Below are 19292 nucleotides of genomic sequence, written 5' to 3'. Positions count from 1 at the left end.
TACTTTTCAGTTACTTCCCCTCACTTCTTGCTATCAACAGAAGCTTTTTGCTCAGCTCCCCACAGACGGCGCCAAAATGTTGATGCGAGATTCTGGTTCTCCTCGTTCTACGACCAGGGTCTCTGCTCGATCAACTTCACCACGACCAGGATCTCTCCTCGTAAAGCTTCTTCTCCAGAGGTTCCTGCGCACACAGACAGATCAGAGTACGCCGGTTGTTTTCCCGGCGCAAACCCTCCGACGCTCAAGTTAGATATGAAGGTTCGGGGACCGCTTGCCACAAATCTTATGGCTGTTAGGTTGTTTTCTCTCTTTTCTTAGTTCAAATAGCAAAAAGTCTAACCATTTTACCTTCGTTAGCTACCTTTTTATAGGATTCCTCTGAGTCTCGGTCTTCCGCAGTTTACGCCCGTTGTTCTCCCCACGCTCGGATGTAGGTGTCCCATTATCTTCATGATGGGCGAATGGAGATGAACCTCGTGCCTTGATTCTCGGATAGGAAGGCACGTCTCGCCAACTGCCGTTGACCGGGTCTCCTCGCCTCGAACCGTAGCGGGAGTGACCCTATGCCTCTATCAAGGGTTCCGCCTCGCGAATGGCATATTCGTGGACGAGCAGAATATTCCTGCTCCTGTTCCCTTGCTACCTGGCTCTTACAGGAGACACCTGCTCGCAGAATTCTGCCACCAAACATCTGCTCATCACGCCTGGTCTCACCGAAGTATTTCCCTCAAACAGTGTGCTCCCCCAAGAATGGGGAATAGAGGTTCTACCTCCATAAATGGGTCCCAGAAAGTATGTTCCCCAAGAATGGGAGTAGAGGTAGGCCAAATATTTGTCTTTCTCTGCCCATGGACATTGGCCAAAGGCCGAACCACGTTAATTTTCTGTGTCTTTTCATTACATCACCCCCGCGTAAATTAATTTTCTAAGTTGACCAGAAATCTGTGTCAACATTGTTAATTCATGAAATATATTTTATTAATTGTAAAATCTATTTAACCAAAGGATTTGTTTAAAATATTTATAATAAATATAAATATATTGGTAAAATACCTATAATAATTTACATTTTCGAATTATTATATATATTAATAAAATTTAAATATTATTAATCTATTAAATAAATTAAGCTATTTAAATTATATTAATATTTTTTAAAAAATTTAAAAATTGATTTTTTAATTATTATCTAAAAAATATATTATTAAAAATTTGAGATCTATATAATTATTATTTCTCATTTCCCCATACATGATATACGTATAATACGATCCTTAAAGAGCAATAAAGGAAGGAACTTCTTACATTATATTTTTATGTAAGTTGCATAATGTAAGATGACTAAATCAGATGTAAAATTCCCAAAGTGGCCGACAAAAGAAAGTCAAAATTGGCATGCTTGAAAGTGACTTGGCAATGTTTTTCTCGTCAACAATAGGCAATTCTTATCTTATATGTATGTAAGATACATTTTTCTCACATGAACAATACGTGGATCCCATATATGTATTGTTCACGTGAGAGTGATGTATCTTACATGGATGTAAGGTAAAGGAATCCTCAACAATAATGTGATGGGACAGGTCAACTTAAACAGTGAAATTGAGTTATTGTTGATATGATAGAGTGAAGATGACGATAGCTGAGATAAGTCAGAAGAGATGGCTGAGATAAGTCGGGAGTGATGGCTGCCTCCGGTGGTACCAACTAATAAATGTCATATTATTTAGGCTAAATTTTTTGAATTTAGTACTATTCTCATGGAAAATTTTTGGAAAATTTTATAACATACATATTTCAACATCATGACTTATGACAATTACATTAAATCGAAAGTCTACGGAAAAGGACCGAACTGAGGACGACAAATATCATGACATTTTATTACAAGTTGAAGTTTGTCATCTATCTTTCTCTCTTGTTATTTTATGTGTAATTGAAATTGCAAATGTTTTTCCACTAGGTTTTGATTTAGTCTTGGCTTTTATCTTGGCATAGAAAATTTAAACGTTAAAATTGGATGTAGCATTCATTAGGAAAGAAGCACTCGTGATTGATTTGCAGCAGCAGAAAGCCTAAAGAATTCATGTAGCAACGAATAATCCCTGTATACATACATATGAAACCGTGAAGTTTTAGACATTTAAAATTTAAAGTATTTAAACTGTACGGTTTTTGTATTTTTCCAAATTTTTCTATGCTTTAAAATTTCACATTGGAACATTTCTCTATATATATATATATATAGGATAATTGCATGGCAATTTAGAGAACCAAATCCTAATGGTTTGGTTTTACATAGCATCTGACATCACTGCATTACATTGGATTTATACCTCAGAAGTCCATAAGGGTGGGGCTCCGCATCCGAACTATACTACAAAGATACGTTAATTTATAGGTGGACTGTAACCATTCTTTATTTAAAAAAAAAATCAGTTCCTTGCTCTTAAAAATTGGACTCCTCAAACTGTGTTGGTGTATGAATTGTTATTGTTCTATTTTGGATTCCAAATGTTTCTTCCAGCGGTTGACCATAAAAAGTCTTATTTCCTCGGCTGTATATAGGTCAAGTCCTGGTTATGATATGCAAAACATATTTCCACAAAAACAATGGGACTGCCAATCCATAATACATTGATCCTTCTTTATATTCTGTTAATTTTCACCCACAACATGGCTTCAGATTCTTCTAAAGAAGCATTTGCTCTTCTAAAATGGAAAAGAAGCCTTCAAAACAAAAATATCTCTTTGTTGTCATCATGGACACTTCATTTTGATAATGCAAGCAATGTACCTTCACACTCAAAACCCAAAATTAGCCCTTGTGCTTGGGTTGGAATTTCTTGCAACCAAGTTGGACGAGTCATCAGCATTGACCTCAGCTCTATGGGTTTAAATGGCGCGCTTCAAAAATTTGCATTCTCATCTTTTCCTCATCTTATGCATTTTAACCTTAGCTTCAATTTATTCTTTGGTATCATCCCTCCTCAAGTCGGCAACCTCTCCGAGCTTCTTCATCTTGATCTAGGCAATAATTAATTATCTGGGGTAATACCACCAGAAATTGGACATCTAAATCAATTAAAGACACTTTACTTTGATGTAAATCAGTTGCATGGATCAATTCCACAGAAATAGGTCAATTAAGTCTTATTAATGTGTTTGTCTTGTGTCATAATAATTTGTATGGTTCTATTCCTTCTTCTTTAGGTAACCTAAGCAACTTGGCTAATTTTTTATCTTAATAATAATTCCCCTTTTGACTCCATTCCTTTAGTTTTGGAAAATTTAAAGTATCTTTCCACTCTGGACTTGAGCCAAAATCAACTCAGTGGCTCAATCTCATTTTCTTTAGGTAAATTAAGCAGCTTGGATATATTGTATCTTTATTCGAATTCATTTTCTGGTTCTATTCCTTCGATTATAGGAAACTTTAAGTCTCTTCTCCAACTAGACTTGAGTGAAAATCAACTCAATGGTTCAATCCCCCTTTCCTTTGGTAATTTAAACAACTTGACTATGATGTCTCTTTTTAGTGATTCACTTTCCGGTTCCATCCCTCCCATTTTAGGAAACTTGAAGTCTCTTTCGACACTACGGTTGCACATAAATCAACTCAATGGTGTCATTTCTCCTTCAATTGCTAATCTTAGCTCTCTAAGAACTTTATTCCTTTACAACAATGTGCTTTACGGTTTTGTTCCTGAGGAAATAGGATGCTTGAAGTCTCTTTCCAAATTAGAACTCTGCTCAAATAATCTTAGTGGGGTTATTCCTTATTCAATTAGTAATCTCACTGAGTTGGTTTTGGTAAACATGTGTGAGAACCATCTTTTTGGTCCAATCCCGGAAAGTTTGAGAAATTGAACAAGCCTAGAAAGAGTACGTTTTAACCAAAACAATCTCTCTGGAAAGGTGTATGAAGCTTTCGGTGATCATCCAAATCTAACTTTCCTGGATCTTAACCAAAATAATTTTTATGGTGAAATCTCATTTAATTGGAGAAACTTTCCAAAATTAGGCACTTCCAATGCTTCGATGAATAATATTTATGGGAGCATACCACATGAGATTGGAGACTAATTCAAATTACAAGTTCTTGACTTTTTTTCAAATCACATTGTTGGTGAAATTCCGGTGCAATTAGGGACGTTATTTTCTCTAACTAAACTAATTCTAAATTCTAATCAACTTTTCAGAGGCATTCCTCTTGAACTTGGCTCACTAACTGAACTTCCATACCTCGATTTGTCCGCAAGCATACTGAGGAGAACCTAGAAAAGGTGAAAAAGTGGAGAAATGTGGCTAATATTTCTGGTTGGGAATTGAAAGAGTACAGGTAGCCATTCTTATTATTATGTATATCATTTTAAATAGCTTTAATCAGCATACTATTGTCAATTAAACAACTTTTATTCAATATGTGTATGATATGATGTACACTAATTGAAATAATAGCCCCATATATGAATATTTGCAAACAAAAGTGGTACAGATGGATGCAGATATTTACATGAACGCACCTAAAGATTGGCCATATGTAACAACATCTTACATTACTTCAATTTTGTCCAACAAATATTGCATATTTTGGGTTTTTTTCTATTACTAAATTTATTTAATACCACATTCAGACTCACTGTAATTTAACCATAGTGAACTTTCTTTGTTCTTTAACTGCAGGAATGAGTCATAATTTATTTGGGATATTGTCAAGGTGATATCAAGTAAAATTCTTGTAAAATCAGAGACTCTTAAGAAGCTAGTGGGAATAGATTCACGCTTGGAAGAACTGAGGTCTCTTATAAATAAAGGGCCTAATGATGATGTTCGTACTACCCTCTTTAAAATATTTGTTAATTCTCTAATTAATATACTATAATAAAAGATGATCTATCTGATAATTAAGTAACCACTACTCTACAAAATTATTCAATTTTATAGAATCAAATATTAGGCATATATTGCTGCTCAGTTTTTTTTTAAAAAACTGTTAAATGTTAAATTATTAAAACTTTATTTAAAAAACATTTTGAAAGCCCAGGCTTGCCCGGTCCATCCCGTCCAAAATGGACAAGCCTATAGAGGCCGCACTACAAGAAGATTATTGGAAAATCGCTGTAAAAAAGATTTTTGCAGCATTAGCTTTTAGTTTTCTGCGACCTCTTACAATGCAAAAAGGGTTTCCTTTTGATTTTGATGGTGTAGTCTTTTTGCTGCGTTACTTCCTGCAAGAAGAAGATTACCAGGTTTCCCCCTCAATAAAGGACTTATATACCATTCTAGAACTGAAATATGAATTAATTATCATGTTAGAATACTATAATAGGTCATAACAGAGGAAACAAAGAAAAGATGCTAAAATGTTGAAGATGAACTGATAAACTAAAAGGAGACAACAAACGTTATTTTTACCTTTAGGATTCCACTATCATTCCAAGTGGCAATTATTTCATCCATGCACGAGTAACTGACAGAAAATCATACGAAATCCCATCAGGGACAACAGAGACCATCTCCACCAAGAGCTTTCCATAATTTACTTGCAACACCAGTATCATTTCTCATATCCACTTTGGTACTCACTGGAAGTCGGTCACTCAATAACAAGCCAGAATGAATTAAATATATAACAAACCAAAATCAGATCACAAAACAAATTTCTCATGTACAGGTCACATTTTTTGTGCTGTAATATACGGAGGCACATTGAAGCTTAATCTTACGTCTTCCACGAGTGAGAACCGTTGGACGAATGCAATCTCTTGTCACGGACATATTAAAACTCCAAGTTACAGCTGGATGCAAAATAAAAAGATATAGATAGAGGTCAATTGGGCTCAGACTTCCATATGTAATCACAAATTACTGGAACCGGTAAAAAAAAAAAACAAAATACAGGCTTAGTAATGAGTGAAGCATCATGGCAGCTAAGCTACACTCCAAACATTATACAAAAAAGGAAAAACATAAAAAGATCAATAGAGATTTTAACATAAACATTAAAGCTTGTGAAACATAGATGACACGATACCGATATGCACAACTTATACTGCAGAAGCCATAATTTTGCATCACCAAGTGGAAGATGAAAACTCCTTTTCCCTAGCGAAAACAATGATATTGAATCCAATCACATATGTTATTAGGCCAATCAACAAAAAGTTTTCACCTGTAGAATGTCGACGCTGGGACAAATCATCATTTCCCTTCCTTTTATGGATCATTCAGTCTCACCAGAATCAACCGACATTATATGAGCAGAAACAATTTCATATCGTTGAGTTACTGGGAACAATATTAATACTCAATGCCTGAGGAATGTAGCCTTTAATATTCATGCCCAGGCTTTAAAATGGCCTACAGGTCCTCGTCTTGCATTACACGATTCGACTCATTCGTATCGCAGTTCGATGCCGGCTCAGTCAAGGACCCGGCTGATGACTAGTTGCCAATATTTACTAGCCAGACCAACGGCGGTGGGACGAAGTTTTCGAGTTGAATCTGGTACAGGATAATTTTCTCCAATGCCAAATAATTTAAGTGCATTTTAGGTTAATATCATCACATAATTTTTACTTCATAATTTTTTTTTATAAGAAATTATAACTTTTAATCAGTCAATGAAGTGAATACATTCATGATTTTTATTGGAAATGAAACCAACCAAACAACAATTTCAAAATTATCTAAAGTTAATTTAGCTAAAGAATTGGCAATTGCATTACAAGATCTTGGAATATGTTGAAATTTAACGTTGCGGAGATCTTTAGTTTTATCTTGAATCTCTGAAAGGACCCAACAAATCTCATTCTTCCTGCCCTTCCTGTTGTAAATTAAATCAGCCACCATTTGAGAATCAGTTTCAATAATTAATGAAGCTAGAGCTGCATTTTTGGCCACCTGTAATCCCCAGCTTTCAGCTTCTGCTTATGCATATGCTACATCCCTAAAAAACTTTGAGGTCTTGATAGCAGCAGCCATGACATTTCCAGTTGAATCCCTGATCAATACTCGCAGGCCTGACATTTGTTTTTCACTATTTATGGCAGCATCAACATTCACTTTGAACCAGTTTTGTGGTGGGGGTTGCGACGCTTTGGGTTTCTTCTTCTCCTTAGGGTCTCTAAGAATCAATCCTGTAACTTTTATTCTCTGATAAGCCTCTATCAATGATTCCTCCTTTACCACTGACATCTGCGGATCCAGCGTCTTAGATTCAAACAAGCACTTGTTCCTTGCTTTCGAAATAATCCAGCCAGTTATAGCCATCAATTCAAATTCTGTTCTGCTCATCTTCTTTTCTAACTCTTAAGAAAACAGTAAGCATGTCTGGACCTGCCAATCCTCTAAGTCCCTCTGCAAATGTAGTGAGTCTCCAAGTTTTTGGGCTACCTTACATTCCATCAAAGCATGAAATTTATTCCCAAACTTGGCTCATAAAATTTGTTCAATGAAGATGCTGAGATTTTGATTTGTGGGAGTTTTAGGTTTGTTTTCTTATCTGATGTTTGTTTATACTTTTAAAGCCTTTGGTTTTAGAATTGGAAAATTCAAAAGCCGATTTATTCAAATAACCTATCACAATAAAAATAAAGACAAAAAAAAAGAGAGTACATACTTGTTGAGTTGTGTCCCACATTGACTAGTAAAGACGAGATGCTTGGGTTTATAAAGTGGTAGGTCACTCCACCTAAAAGACTAATCTTTTGGGTTGGATACCTAGAAATCTTATGATAAGTCCCCCCAACAATACTGCTTTGCACCAATCATGTTGTTTGCAGAATGGTTTGAGAATATTTATAGTTATATCCCTCCCCATCTCCCCCAATATTGAAACAAAATATCTCTTAAATATTTATATTAAGATGATCAGAATGCACAACTAAATCAGTATTTGAAAATATTGTATTCCATTATTTAAAAAGAATTGCCGATAGCCCGATACCATTATTTTTAGTTCTTCCTACACTCGTCTCCATCGGCATATTGATCCACTCATCTCAAAATTCTCAACCAATCCTTGTTAAATGAATAGAAAAATTGTTGTACAACATTTATTTTATTGAAATCTTTAATTTGGGTTTTAAATACATTTGATTTGCAAACTGAGGAAAAAAATATATAAACACAATTAATGTAATTGATGAATATATGAAATAATAATTAAAGGTTTCAAAATTATTAAATGAATTGAAGCCTAGGTTAAGATGCACGAGATGAGCAAACTTCAATCTATACCAAGCAAAGCGTTTTAATTAAAAAAAAGTGTGCCAGCCGGCGGATGCGATGATTCCTGGCGGTGACGCGTAGCGACAGATTGACGACGGACATGGCTGCTGCCGGCGGTGCTATGATTTTTCTAATACTTCATTTGATATTTCATCTAAAATGATTTGCAGCAGTAGTTTGAATTTAACCAACTGGTTAATTTATTGCGAAAAGTGAAATTTTTTATTTAATTCAAATAAAAGTTAGGCTAATCAGCCTACGTAGATGATAAATCTTTAGAATTATAAAAATAGGAGCTGTATTGTTTTGCATAAATTTTTAAAAAATATTCATTTTTATTCTGAACATTTAAAATTTTTTTTGACTGATCATCTAAATTTAAGTATAAAGAAAAAATAAGGGTTAGAAATTAATATAAATTTTATATTCTTATCTTATTAAAAAACGAAAGATTTGAGGTGCCAACCTTCAATGCTTTTTCCTTGGAAGTCATGGGACCTGCTGAGAAATTTACAATTGACTAGCCAGGAGACTTTCACTTTACAAGAAAGTCTTGTCTATATGTATGTATGAACTTCTGGCCTATGGTATGCAAAACACATTTCCACAAAAACAATGGGAATATCAATCTTGAACATACTAATCCTTTCTCTTCTGTTAAATCTTTCCCATAGCATTTCTTCTGATTCTACTAAAGAAGCATTAGCTCTTCTCAAATGGAAAAGAAGCCTTCAAAACCAAAACAGCTCTTTGTTGACGTCATGGACACTTTATCCTGCTAATGCAACCAATGTTCCTTCCTACTCAAAAGCCAAACTTAGCCCTTGTGCTTGGGTTGGAATTTCTTGCAACCAAGCTGAAAGAGTCATCAGCATTAACCTCAGCTCTATGGGTTTAAATGGTACGCTTCAAGAATTTGCATTCTCGTCCTTTCCTCATCTTGTGCGTCTTAACCTTAGCTTTAATATAGTCTTTGGTACCATCCCCCCTCAAGTCGGTAACCTCTCCGAGCTTCAGTATCTTGATCTAGGTAGTAATCAATTAACTGGGGTAATACCACAAGAAATTGGTCATCTAAATCAGTTGAGGAGCCTTTACTTTGATGTGAATCAGTTGCATGGCTCAATTCCACCAGAAATAGGTCAGTTAAATCTTATTAATGAGCTTGCCTTGTGTCATAACAATTTACATGGTCCTATTCCTCCTTCTCTGGGTAACTTAAGCAACTTGGCTAATTTTTATCTTAATAATAATTCACTTTTTGACTCCATTCCTTTAGTTTTGGGAAATTTAAAATCTCTTTCCACTTTGGACTTGAGCAAAAATCAGCTCAGTGGCTCAATCCCATTTTCTTTAGGCAACTTAAGCAACTTGGGTATATTGTATCTTTATTCGAATTCACTTTCTGGTCATATTCCTTCGGTTATAGGAAATTTGAAGTCTCTTCTCCAACTAGACTTGAGTGAAAATCAGCTTAGTGGTTCAATCCCTCTTTCTTTGGGTAATTTAAGTAGCTTGACTGTGATGTCTCTTTTTAGTAATTCACTTTCTGGTTTCATCCCTCCCATTCTAGGAAATTTGAAGTCTCTTTCGGCACTAGGTTTGCACATAAATCAACTCAATGGTGTGATTCCTTCTTCAATTGGTAATCTTAGCAGTCTAAGACTTTTATATCTTTACAACAATGGGCTCTATGGTTTTGTTCCTAAAGAAATAGGATATTTGAAGTCTATTTTTGAATTAGAGCTCTGCACAAATCGTCTTAGCGGGGCTATTCCTCATTCAATTAGCAATCTCACTGAGTTGGTTTTGGTAAACATATGTGAGAACCATTTTTTTGGTCCAATCCCTAAAAGTTTGAGAAATTTAACAAGCCTAGAAAGAGTTCGTTTTAACCAAAACAATCTCTCTGGAAAGGTGTATGAAGCTTTTGGTTATCATCCAAACCTAACTTTTTTAGATTTCAGCCAAAATAATTTTTACGGTGAAATCTCATTTAATTGGAGAAACTTTCCAAAATTATGCACTTTCAATGCTTCTATGAATAATATTTATGGGAGCATACCAACTGAGATTGGAGACTTATCCAAATTACAAGTTCTTGACCTTTCTTCAAATCACATTGTTGGTGAAATTCCGGTGCAATTAGGGAAGTTATTTTCTCTAACTAAACTAATTCTGAATTCTAATCAACTTTCCGGAGGCATTCCTCTTGAACTTGGCTCACTAACTGAACTTCAATACATCGACTTGTCTGCAAACAAACTGAGGAGTTGGATTCCAAAAAGTATAGCCAACTTGTTGAAGCTGTACTACTTGAATCTGAGCAATAATCAGTTTAGTCAGAAAATTCCAATTGAAGTGGAAAAGTTGATTCATCTTTCAGAGTTAGATTTGAGTTACAACTTTCTTGACGAAGAGATGCCGTTCCAAATATGCAATATGAAAAGCTTGGAGAAGTTAAATTTGTGTCATAATAATCTCTCTGGGTTCATTCCAAGATGCTTTGAGGGAATGCATAACTTGTCACACATTGACATATCCTATAATGAGTTACAAGGACCAATTCCTAATAGCACAGTATTCAAAGATGCTCACATGGAAGGGAACAAAGGATTGTGTGGCAACGTTAATGGGTTTCCATCTTGCAAAGCATTCACGACATGCAAACAAGCTTCAAGAAAGAAATGGGTTGTTATTATGTTCTCTAGTCTAATGATGGTTATTCTTTTAATCTGTCTGATTGGTTCCAAGGTTCTTTTCCAACAAAGGAAGGACTCAGCAAAACAATAGAGGAGCTTTGTAAATTGGAAACCCTCTAAAATTGCTTTCAATGTTAACCTTTGACCAGAATGAAGCTATAGTTGCTCAACATTAAGAAGTTGTCCTCTTCTTCTTAGATTTCCTTGTTGCTCTGTTTTTCAACCATGCCTTGTTTGCAGAGAAAAACAATAATGTTTGTTATAATTTTTTTAGAGTCGAATTTTCTCTATAATATTGGATATTAGAACTACTGCGATTATTGATTAAGAACCCAAAAATTTTACCTAAGAATGATGAAAACTCCTTTTTCCTGGCGAAAACAATGATATTGAATCCAAGCACAGATATTATTAAGTTAATCAACTATAAATTTTGATCTGTAGATTGTCGACATTGAGACGAATCACCATTTCCCTGCCTTTTATGTATCATTTAATCTCACTGAAAAATCAGCAAACACTATTAGAACATAAATTATTCATCAAACCCAGGCTTTAAAATGGCCTACATAACATCAGGAGTTAATTCTATTTTTTCCACATCCTATCAAAAGAAAAATGCTTTGAATCGACAACTTGATAAAATCAAAACTTAAAGAGCTTGGGTGATTTAAGCTATTAACTTCCAGGCCTTCTCAATCGAAGATGAGTCACAACTCAGCCTTCGATGAATCAGCTACACCGGCTACGGTCCTCGTCTTGCATCACACGGTTCAACTCATTGTTATCACAATTCGATGCGGCTCAGTCAAGGACCCAGCCAGTGACTCGTCGCCAATCTTTACCACCTAGACCTATGGCGGTGGGATGAAGTTTTCTGCTTGAATTTAGTACAGGATACTTCATCGCCATCGTCGATATACATCATTGGCAATTGATTCCCTTGACTTAAGACCGCTTTTAGAATGATTGTTGTTATCTACGTTGAAATAATTATTATTAAGGAGAATCAGTTACATCTTAAACAATCAGTAAAATTTGTTTTAAAAAATTCTATGAGTTTTTAAAAAAGTTGCATGTGTTTAAATTTTATTATTAAATTGTGATAAAAATATAAATAACCGAATTAAACATAATGCTTAATAAAATTTATTAACACACATTCATAAACATGTATATCAAATTTTTTTATTGTATATATATAAAATCGATAACTAAAATAAATATTTATGTTATTTATTTTGTTATCTTAATATAATTAGTAATAATAATTTTTTTAACATTAATAATTTAATTTTTCAATTAATAAGGATACTTTTTTATTTTTATAATATATATATAAGAATATATAGAGGATTGTATTACGTATAAAAACCTCTCAAAGACAATACCAAATTCACCCTTACTCATTGAAGCAAATTAAGGGCTTTGATGGAGGTATCGGTCTAAGATTAGGGAAAATTTATAATGTTTATGTAATTAGAAATTTAAGAGATTAGGTAAAAGTAATTAGGAAAGAGAATATTGTGAAATTGGTGTTACATTTTGACATAATTTCGGGTAATAAATAATAAAGGCGCGAGACTGATGGTGGAAACAAGCGAAAAGTATTTTCTGTGTTAATAGCATTTCTTTACTACTAAATTAAAATTATCGAAGTAGTGTATGTCAGTCTTTCTTTTCAATTAGTAGAGTTATGGCGTTTCAATATTAAATCGTTGTTTTATTTGTTATAAAAATAATGAAATCGTTGTTAATTATTATATTTTGCAGCATTTTGTATTTTAAAACTGGTTTTTCTTGTTGTAGGACTTAGGCTTGTTCCATAAAATATGGGTTTGGCCCAGGCTTAGCTAGGCTAATCCGTCCATTTGCCACTCAAAATAATCACAGATTTTAATTCAAAATCTTAAAATCATACCAACTTACCAAGTTCTTCACTTTTAACTGCTTGGAAAAAGCAACAGCAAAGCCAATGCTGATTTTATGTCAAATTAATGGTCATGATACATAAGAATGGGATTCGTGAAGAAGAGGTGACAAATTCTTTAGCCATTCCCCTTACTCATGCTTTCCTTATGCCTTAGATTTGATAGTCAAATTAATCAGTACTTAAGTGTTGTGCTGTGAAGGAGCTCTTTGGATAAAAGATTTATCATTTCAAAAGAAAAGTTGATTCAGTTATTTTGCGTTGCTGTTCATTTCTCTCCATGGTATGTGAAGAACTAGGAGAGAGATATAACAATTTCGGTGGAAGGAGAAAATAGAATAGAGTATTAATGAGGAAAGAGAAAAAAATATTAACAAAATTAATAAAGCCTCACTATTCATTTTTCTTAAATCTAATGATTCAAAGTTATTGAAAAAAAGAGTTATTCTACTCAATAAGATAGTCTTTTAGTTGGATATTTAGAGATTTTAAGTCAAGTTCTCTAACGTATATTATTGCGTGCCGTGCTAATATAAAAGGGACTAAAAATTTCTAAATAAATATTATAATTTTAATATGATTTATTTTTATTAATTTATATTTTTATCCTACCAATAAATATATGTTAAGGAATTTGTACTATCATAACTTCTTTTCAAATTAGCCCGTCTATCACGCAACGATCTTAAATTCCGGCCAACAAAAGAAAGTGAAAAGTGGCTTGTTGGCAATATGCTAAAGCTCCAATTTCCAATTTCCAGTTAAACTAACGAAAGTAATTTGGCAATGCATTTCTTCGTCAACGATCATGTTTTCCTCATCAACCATGGGAAAAAAATAATATTGTGGGCCGTGGGGTTCGTTCAAACAGTAAGGTCTATTTAGAATTCAAATTAAGATTTTTTTCCTCGAGTGATTGTTGGCTTGTTGCAACAGATTGACGACGGAGATGGCAGGGATCGGAAGTGATGGCTGCTACTGGCGGTGCTAATGTTTTCCCGTTTCTTGGTTTTAATTCTCACATCTCTTCAAGGGAATTTGATAAATGACTTGCACCCAAAATTCAGGCTAATTAGGCCACAAGAATAATAAAATAATATTTCATTGGATGGCGTCAAGGGCCTTTCTGCTTGTGATTAGTCGAATACTCTGAATGGTGTACTTGTGTCTCCTATTTGATATTGATGTGGTACGTGGTGTAGCATTTAAATTATATTTGTCGTGAAAAAAATTATAATTATGAAATAAAAATTAATAATACATAATAAATATGAATTTTAGATAATAATTTTTATAAAATTAATAAAGATATAACAACTTTTTTATTATATAATTATAAAATCAAATCAACTTAATTTTTAAGTTACAATAGGTAGTATACACTTTAATATTGTATTTTTTAAACTGCAGTTGTCTAACCTCAATCGCACGTAATATTAAAAGGGAGACTCTTTTAGGTGTATTTTTTTTTCCAATATTATGGAATAAATCTTCCATTTACTCTCAATATATTTCTAGGTTGATTTTCAGAAACTAAAGATTATCTAACAAAAATCATTCACTTTTTCGGTGGTTGCCGATTGTGGAATAGTTTAAAGCATACTTCAACTTTGTGACTCATGACAGGTCCGAAGTCTATCTTTCTCTCTCATTACAAGTTTATATTATGTAAATGACATTCCTATTTCCTAATACCATTTAATTCTATTAACTCAAAAAACTTAATTTCAATATTTTGTAAGAAATAAAAATATAATATTAAAATAAGTATAACAATATATACATTTTAAATAATTTTAATATTTATAAAATATTTTAATACTTGGCAATATTATATTACATTAAATTAAATTTTATAATGAATAGATATAATATTAAAATAAATATATAAAATTTAAATTATTTTTAATATTATGTAAAATAATTTTAATATTGTTAATTCATGAAATATATTTTATTAATTGTAAAATCTATTTCACTAAAGGATTTATTTAAATTTTTTTAATAAATATATATTGTTAAAATACAAATAATAATTTACATTTTAAAATTATATATATATATATATATATATTAATAAAATTTAAATATTATTAATCTACTAAATAAATTAAACTATTTAAATGATATTAATATTTATCAAAACTTTAAAAATTAATTTTTTACTTTTTATCTAAAAAATTTATTATACTTTATTAAAAATTTGAGGCATATATAATTATTATTTCTCCTTTCCCCGCTTGCATGACATATGTGTAATAAGATCATTAAAGAGCAATAAAGGAGACTGTAAAATTCCCAAAGTGGCGGAGAAAAGAAAGTCAAAATTGGCGTGCTGGAAAGTGACTTGGCAATGTTTTTTCTCGTCAACAATAATGTGGTGGACAAATCAACTTAAACAGTGAAATCGAGTGATTGTTGATACAACAGAGTGACAACGGCGACGGCTGAGATAAGTCGGAAGTGACGGCTGCCTCCCAGTGGCACCAACCGACAAATGTGATATTATTTAGAATAATTTTTTTGAATTTAGTACCATTTTCGTGGAAAATTTTTGGAAAATTTTATAACACACATATTTCAACGTCTTGACTTATGACAATTGCATTGAATCGAAAGTCTACGGAAAGGGACGGAATTGAGGATGATGAATATCATGACATTTTATTACAAGTTGAAGTTTGTCGCCTATCTTTCTCTCTTATTATTTTATGTGTAATTGAAATTGTAAATGTTTTTTCACTAGGTTTTGATTTAGTTTTAGCTTTTATCTGGGCTTAGAAAATTTAAACGTTAAAATTGGATGCAGCATTCATTAGGAAAGAAGCACTCGTAATTGATTTGCAGCAGCAGAAGGTCTTAAGATTTCGCATAGCAACGAATAATCCCTGTATACATAAATATAAAACGGTACAAAAATTTAAAACTTAAAGTGCTTAAATTGATCTTTTAGCCCATGTTGATCCAGCTGGTGTGGGCTGCCAAATGCTGTCTAATGGATCAAATTCCTTTCCCAGGCCTGCTTCACAATAAGGGCTTTATCGGAGAGCTAAATTCAAAATCCAATTTATTATATATTAAATTTTATGTTTTGGATTCAGTTCGATCCAATCCGTTATTGAAATCTTATATAATTCAAATTAATTAAAGGTTCAATTTTAGTTCAATCTGATCTGATATGATCAATCTAATTAAAATATAAATTTATAAATAAAAATTATGAATTATTATTAAGAATTTTAATTACTAATAATTAAAAATGATATGTAGTTTTTTTAATAATAAATAAAGAAAATAAAAATTAATTAGTCAGATTGATATATATTAAATTTTAATTCACAAGAATTTATAAACTAATCCAGCATTTTTATTTTATAATTCAATTAAATGGAAAATTAAACAACGTGTGGATAAGTATAAAACTGCAACACTATAGAGTTAACTTGATACTATGAGGATATTAGTTTGTATAGCATGTCTACATGACTTGCATGTTGTATGCTGTTAAATTTTTTATAAATGCAAAAAAATAAAATAATAATGATGATGATGGCGTTGTTATTCTTGTCAGGTCAATTGGGGTTCATCCAGTGGATGATTTAACTCTCTTTGAAGATTGTGGATTAAAATCTGTACCCAAATCAGTGGCTCATCGATACACCGCTTCTGTCTATGGATTTGTTCAAAAGACATGCCTTGTGCCTACATTCATGAATTCACCAAGACATACATTGCTGGACAAATTTGACATTTTAAAGGTGGATACGCCTGTCTGAGGCAGGAGCTCGGCAAATATCTTCCAATAGAAGTAGCAACACTGAAGGCTGAAGCACAAGCAATCAGGCGCGAGTCTACTGGTGCCAGTGTTGTCAAAAAAAATTATTAGGGAATGTTAGTTTATGGAGTTTTATAAATTATCATCTGTGGAGGCTGGAGCCTTTCCAATAAAAAAAATGGTAAAATTTACAGATCACCAGTTCAAATTCTACTGGTTTGTTGATCTTATTTTTAGAAATCCTTAAATACTCTTTCTTCTTTCTGTTTTGTCTAACTGTACTTTTCTGAATGCAGAATCGGAAACTGAAGTAATGGATGTGGATGAGCTCGAAAAGGAGCTATTCAGCTAAAGTACAGACAATTTGACTACTACATTGTTCTAAAGATAGCAGGACCAGAGCATTTACCAATTGGCTTTTATTATTTCGGTAAATACATGGAGGATCCTGCAACAATTGGACATCCTGTTGCATTGCAACGGCTCTTTGCATACTCTTGACATTTTCTTGTTCTGTTCTTATATCAACTCTGTTGATATTATGGGACAACTGCCACTGAACTTGTAATCTAGACAATTAAGAATGTTGGGCGAGTGATTGGTGCTACAACGAAGATTTAAGTACTTCCCACACGTTAGCAGCCAAGGTACGATCAATGACCTATTCATCACCAGTTCCTGCCACAAATCAGATTTTAAACTAATTCTTTGAATTGACCTACAGATATGAAGGGTGGATTTGATGAGAGATTGGAGTATGACCGTCACGTTCAAAGGGACAGTTACCATGTAATGTAGATGGACTTATGGCCTTCGAGCTTATGAAGAGAAATTCATCCTACTCCTTGGCTCTGATGCGTAGGCACTTTGCAAATAACAATCCTTTACCTGAGTTTCCACATGTTAGGTAATTTCACTTTCAAAATTTTTAGGTTATAAATGTGTCAAGATGATTTGTGTTCAGTCTTGGTTGCTCAAAAGCTAACACTAACATGTTCTCTCCCATTTTAATGTGTAATCAGATAACTGGGCTAGGAATTTGAAAGAATTAGAAGAATTGCCAGGAGTTGAGTTTCCCGAACTGTCTACGCTTTATGGTTATTAAAACAAAACCCTCTTTACTTGGATAATTGAAGACGCGGCGGTAATGATGCAGAGGACTAATTAAGGACTTCTTGCAAATGCTTTTTGCATTGCACATAAGCTCTTGACAAGCTGGAAACCAGCTGACAAGGCCAGGGGACAGGGTTCTCCTTGTTGTCTACGTCCACCTCTTTGTAAGGACTCTGGTAAGGCTTTAGCCCTCGAACACCCAAAGAAAGCTCAAGAAAAGGTGGCAAAGCTGCTGCTTGCTGGCCACCAATTAACCAAGGCTCCAAAAACTTGCTTCCAGAAAATATATGTTGCCTTTAACTGAATCCCTAGTTGGATGATGTTTTTCTGCTTTTCTGCAATTCACGTCAGGATGAACTGGTGATGCGAAAGGGGTTAATGATAACTCATGAAAAGGTCACGCATAGCGTGAAAACGCGAGCACCTCAAAGACGATTGTTATTAGCCAGCAAGCTCCCTCAGCTGTCAGTTGTCAATACCACGACATGGGCTGCTACATAATTCATTGAATGCGGTAAGCACTTTGTGGAGGTAGATGGAGGCAGAGGGATATTCAGTGCAATTTTGCGTGATTTACTAGTTGTAATTTGTAAGCACGTTTGCTTAGATGTCACTCGATGAGATTTTTTACTGTAAATGTTAATAGATTTTGAATTATATTAATAAATAATAATAACAGTAATAAATAGACCGACTTTTTGAAATATAAAAAATAACAATGCGTTGGCGGATGTTGCCCAAGTCCAATGAATAATCGTTAGATTCTGTCCATAGTGTGTGTGTGGTCCTTTGATTGAACTCCAAAGATGCTATAGCATCACCAAGGGATTGCATGAATTTCAGTAGTGTTAACACTTCATTCATAAATGGGGTAGTATACATTTCACATACTCAAACTGTGATGATTTTAAGATCGGAAAATATTCACCGTCCACCTGTTTTTTACACATTTTTTAAAAATACACAATTCCTTCATTTTTTGGCTCGAATCCACCTAAAGTTACATTTTGTTTGACTTTTCCACTTCCATTTGAAATCCGTTAAGAAAACTAACGGAAACTTAAAAAAATGACTATTTTACCCCCAAAACGAAAATTACAATTTCACCTAAAAAATTACCAAAAATAATCAAATTAAATCTAATTATTTTCTCCATCGGTCAATAAAGAAATTAATTCCACAACCATCAAATGCAGGTTTTTTTAAAAAATATTTATGTAATTAGAATGCTAAATTATAACAGTAGTATTAAAAATAGCCAAATCTCGCAAACCATTAATTGAATTTAAGATAAATAGAGTTTTATTATTCATTGAGTTATAATCTCTAGTAGTTAAGATTTTTTTGTACTTCATTAACGTACCAATAATGATATTCATCATTAAATCTTATTATTTTTGGTATTTTTAGGGTGAAATTGTAATTTTCGTTTTGGGGGTAAAATTGTCATTTTTTAAGTTTCTGTTAGTTTTCTTAACGGATTCCAAACGGAAGTGGAAAAGTGAAACAAAATGTAACTTTAGGTGGATTCGAG

The 19292-nt window shown here is 33.2% G+C and overlaps 1 protein-coding gene across 1 annotated transcript; it reads left to right on the top strand.

The window, feature by feature from the left end:
• The first annotated feature begins 8853 nt into the window (after positions 1 to 8853).
• LOC18052066 (MDIS1-interacting receptor like kinase 2) lies at positions 8854 to 11031 on the top strand. The gene has a single exon (XM_006445921.2). It carries the CDS (start codon positions 8854 to 8856, stop codon positions 11029 to 11031), a length of 2178 nt encoding a protein of 725 aa, XP_006445984.1.
• The last annotated feature ends 8261 nt before the right edge of the window (positions 11032 to 19292 follow it).

Source organism: Citrus clementina, unplaced genomic scaffold (assembly GCF_000493195.1).
Source record: "Citrus clementina cultivar Clemenules unplaced genomic scaffold, Citrus_clementina_v1.0 scaffold_2, whole genome shotgun sequence".
NCBI lineage: Eukaryota > Viridiplantae > Streptophyta > Magnoliopsida > Sapindales > Rutaceae > Citrus > Citrus x clementina.
This window is presented reverse-complemented; position numbering and strand designations above follow the sequence as displayed.

What these genes read in the sequence shown, in the direction of transcription:
- LOC18052066 (XM_006445921.2), top strand. Translation starts at nt 8,854, where the DNA reads ATGGGAATATCAATCTTGAACATACTAATCCTTTCTCTTCTGTTAAAT.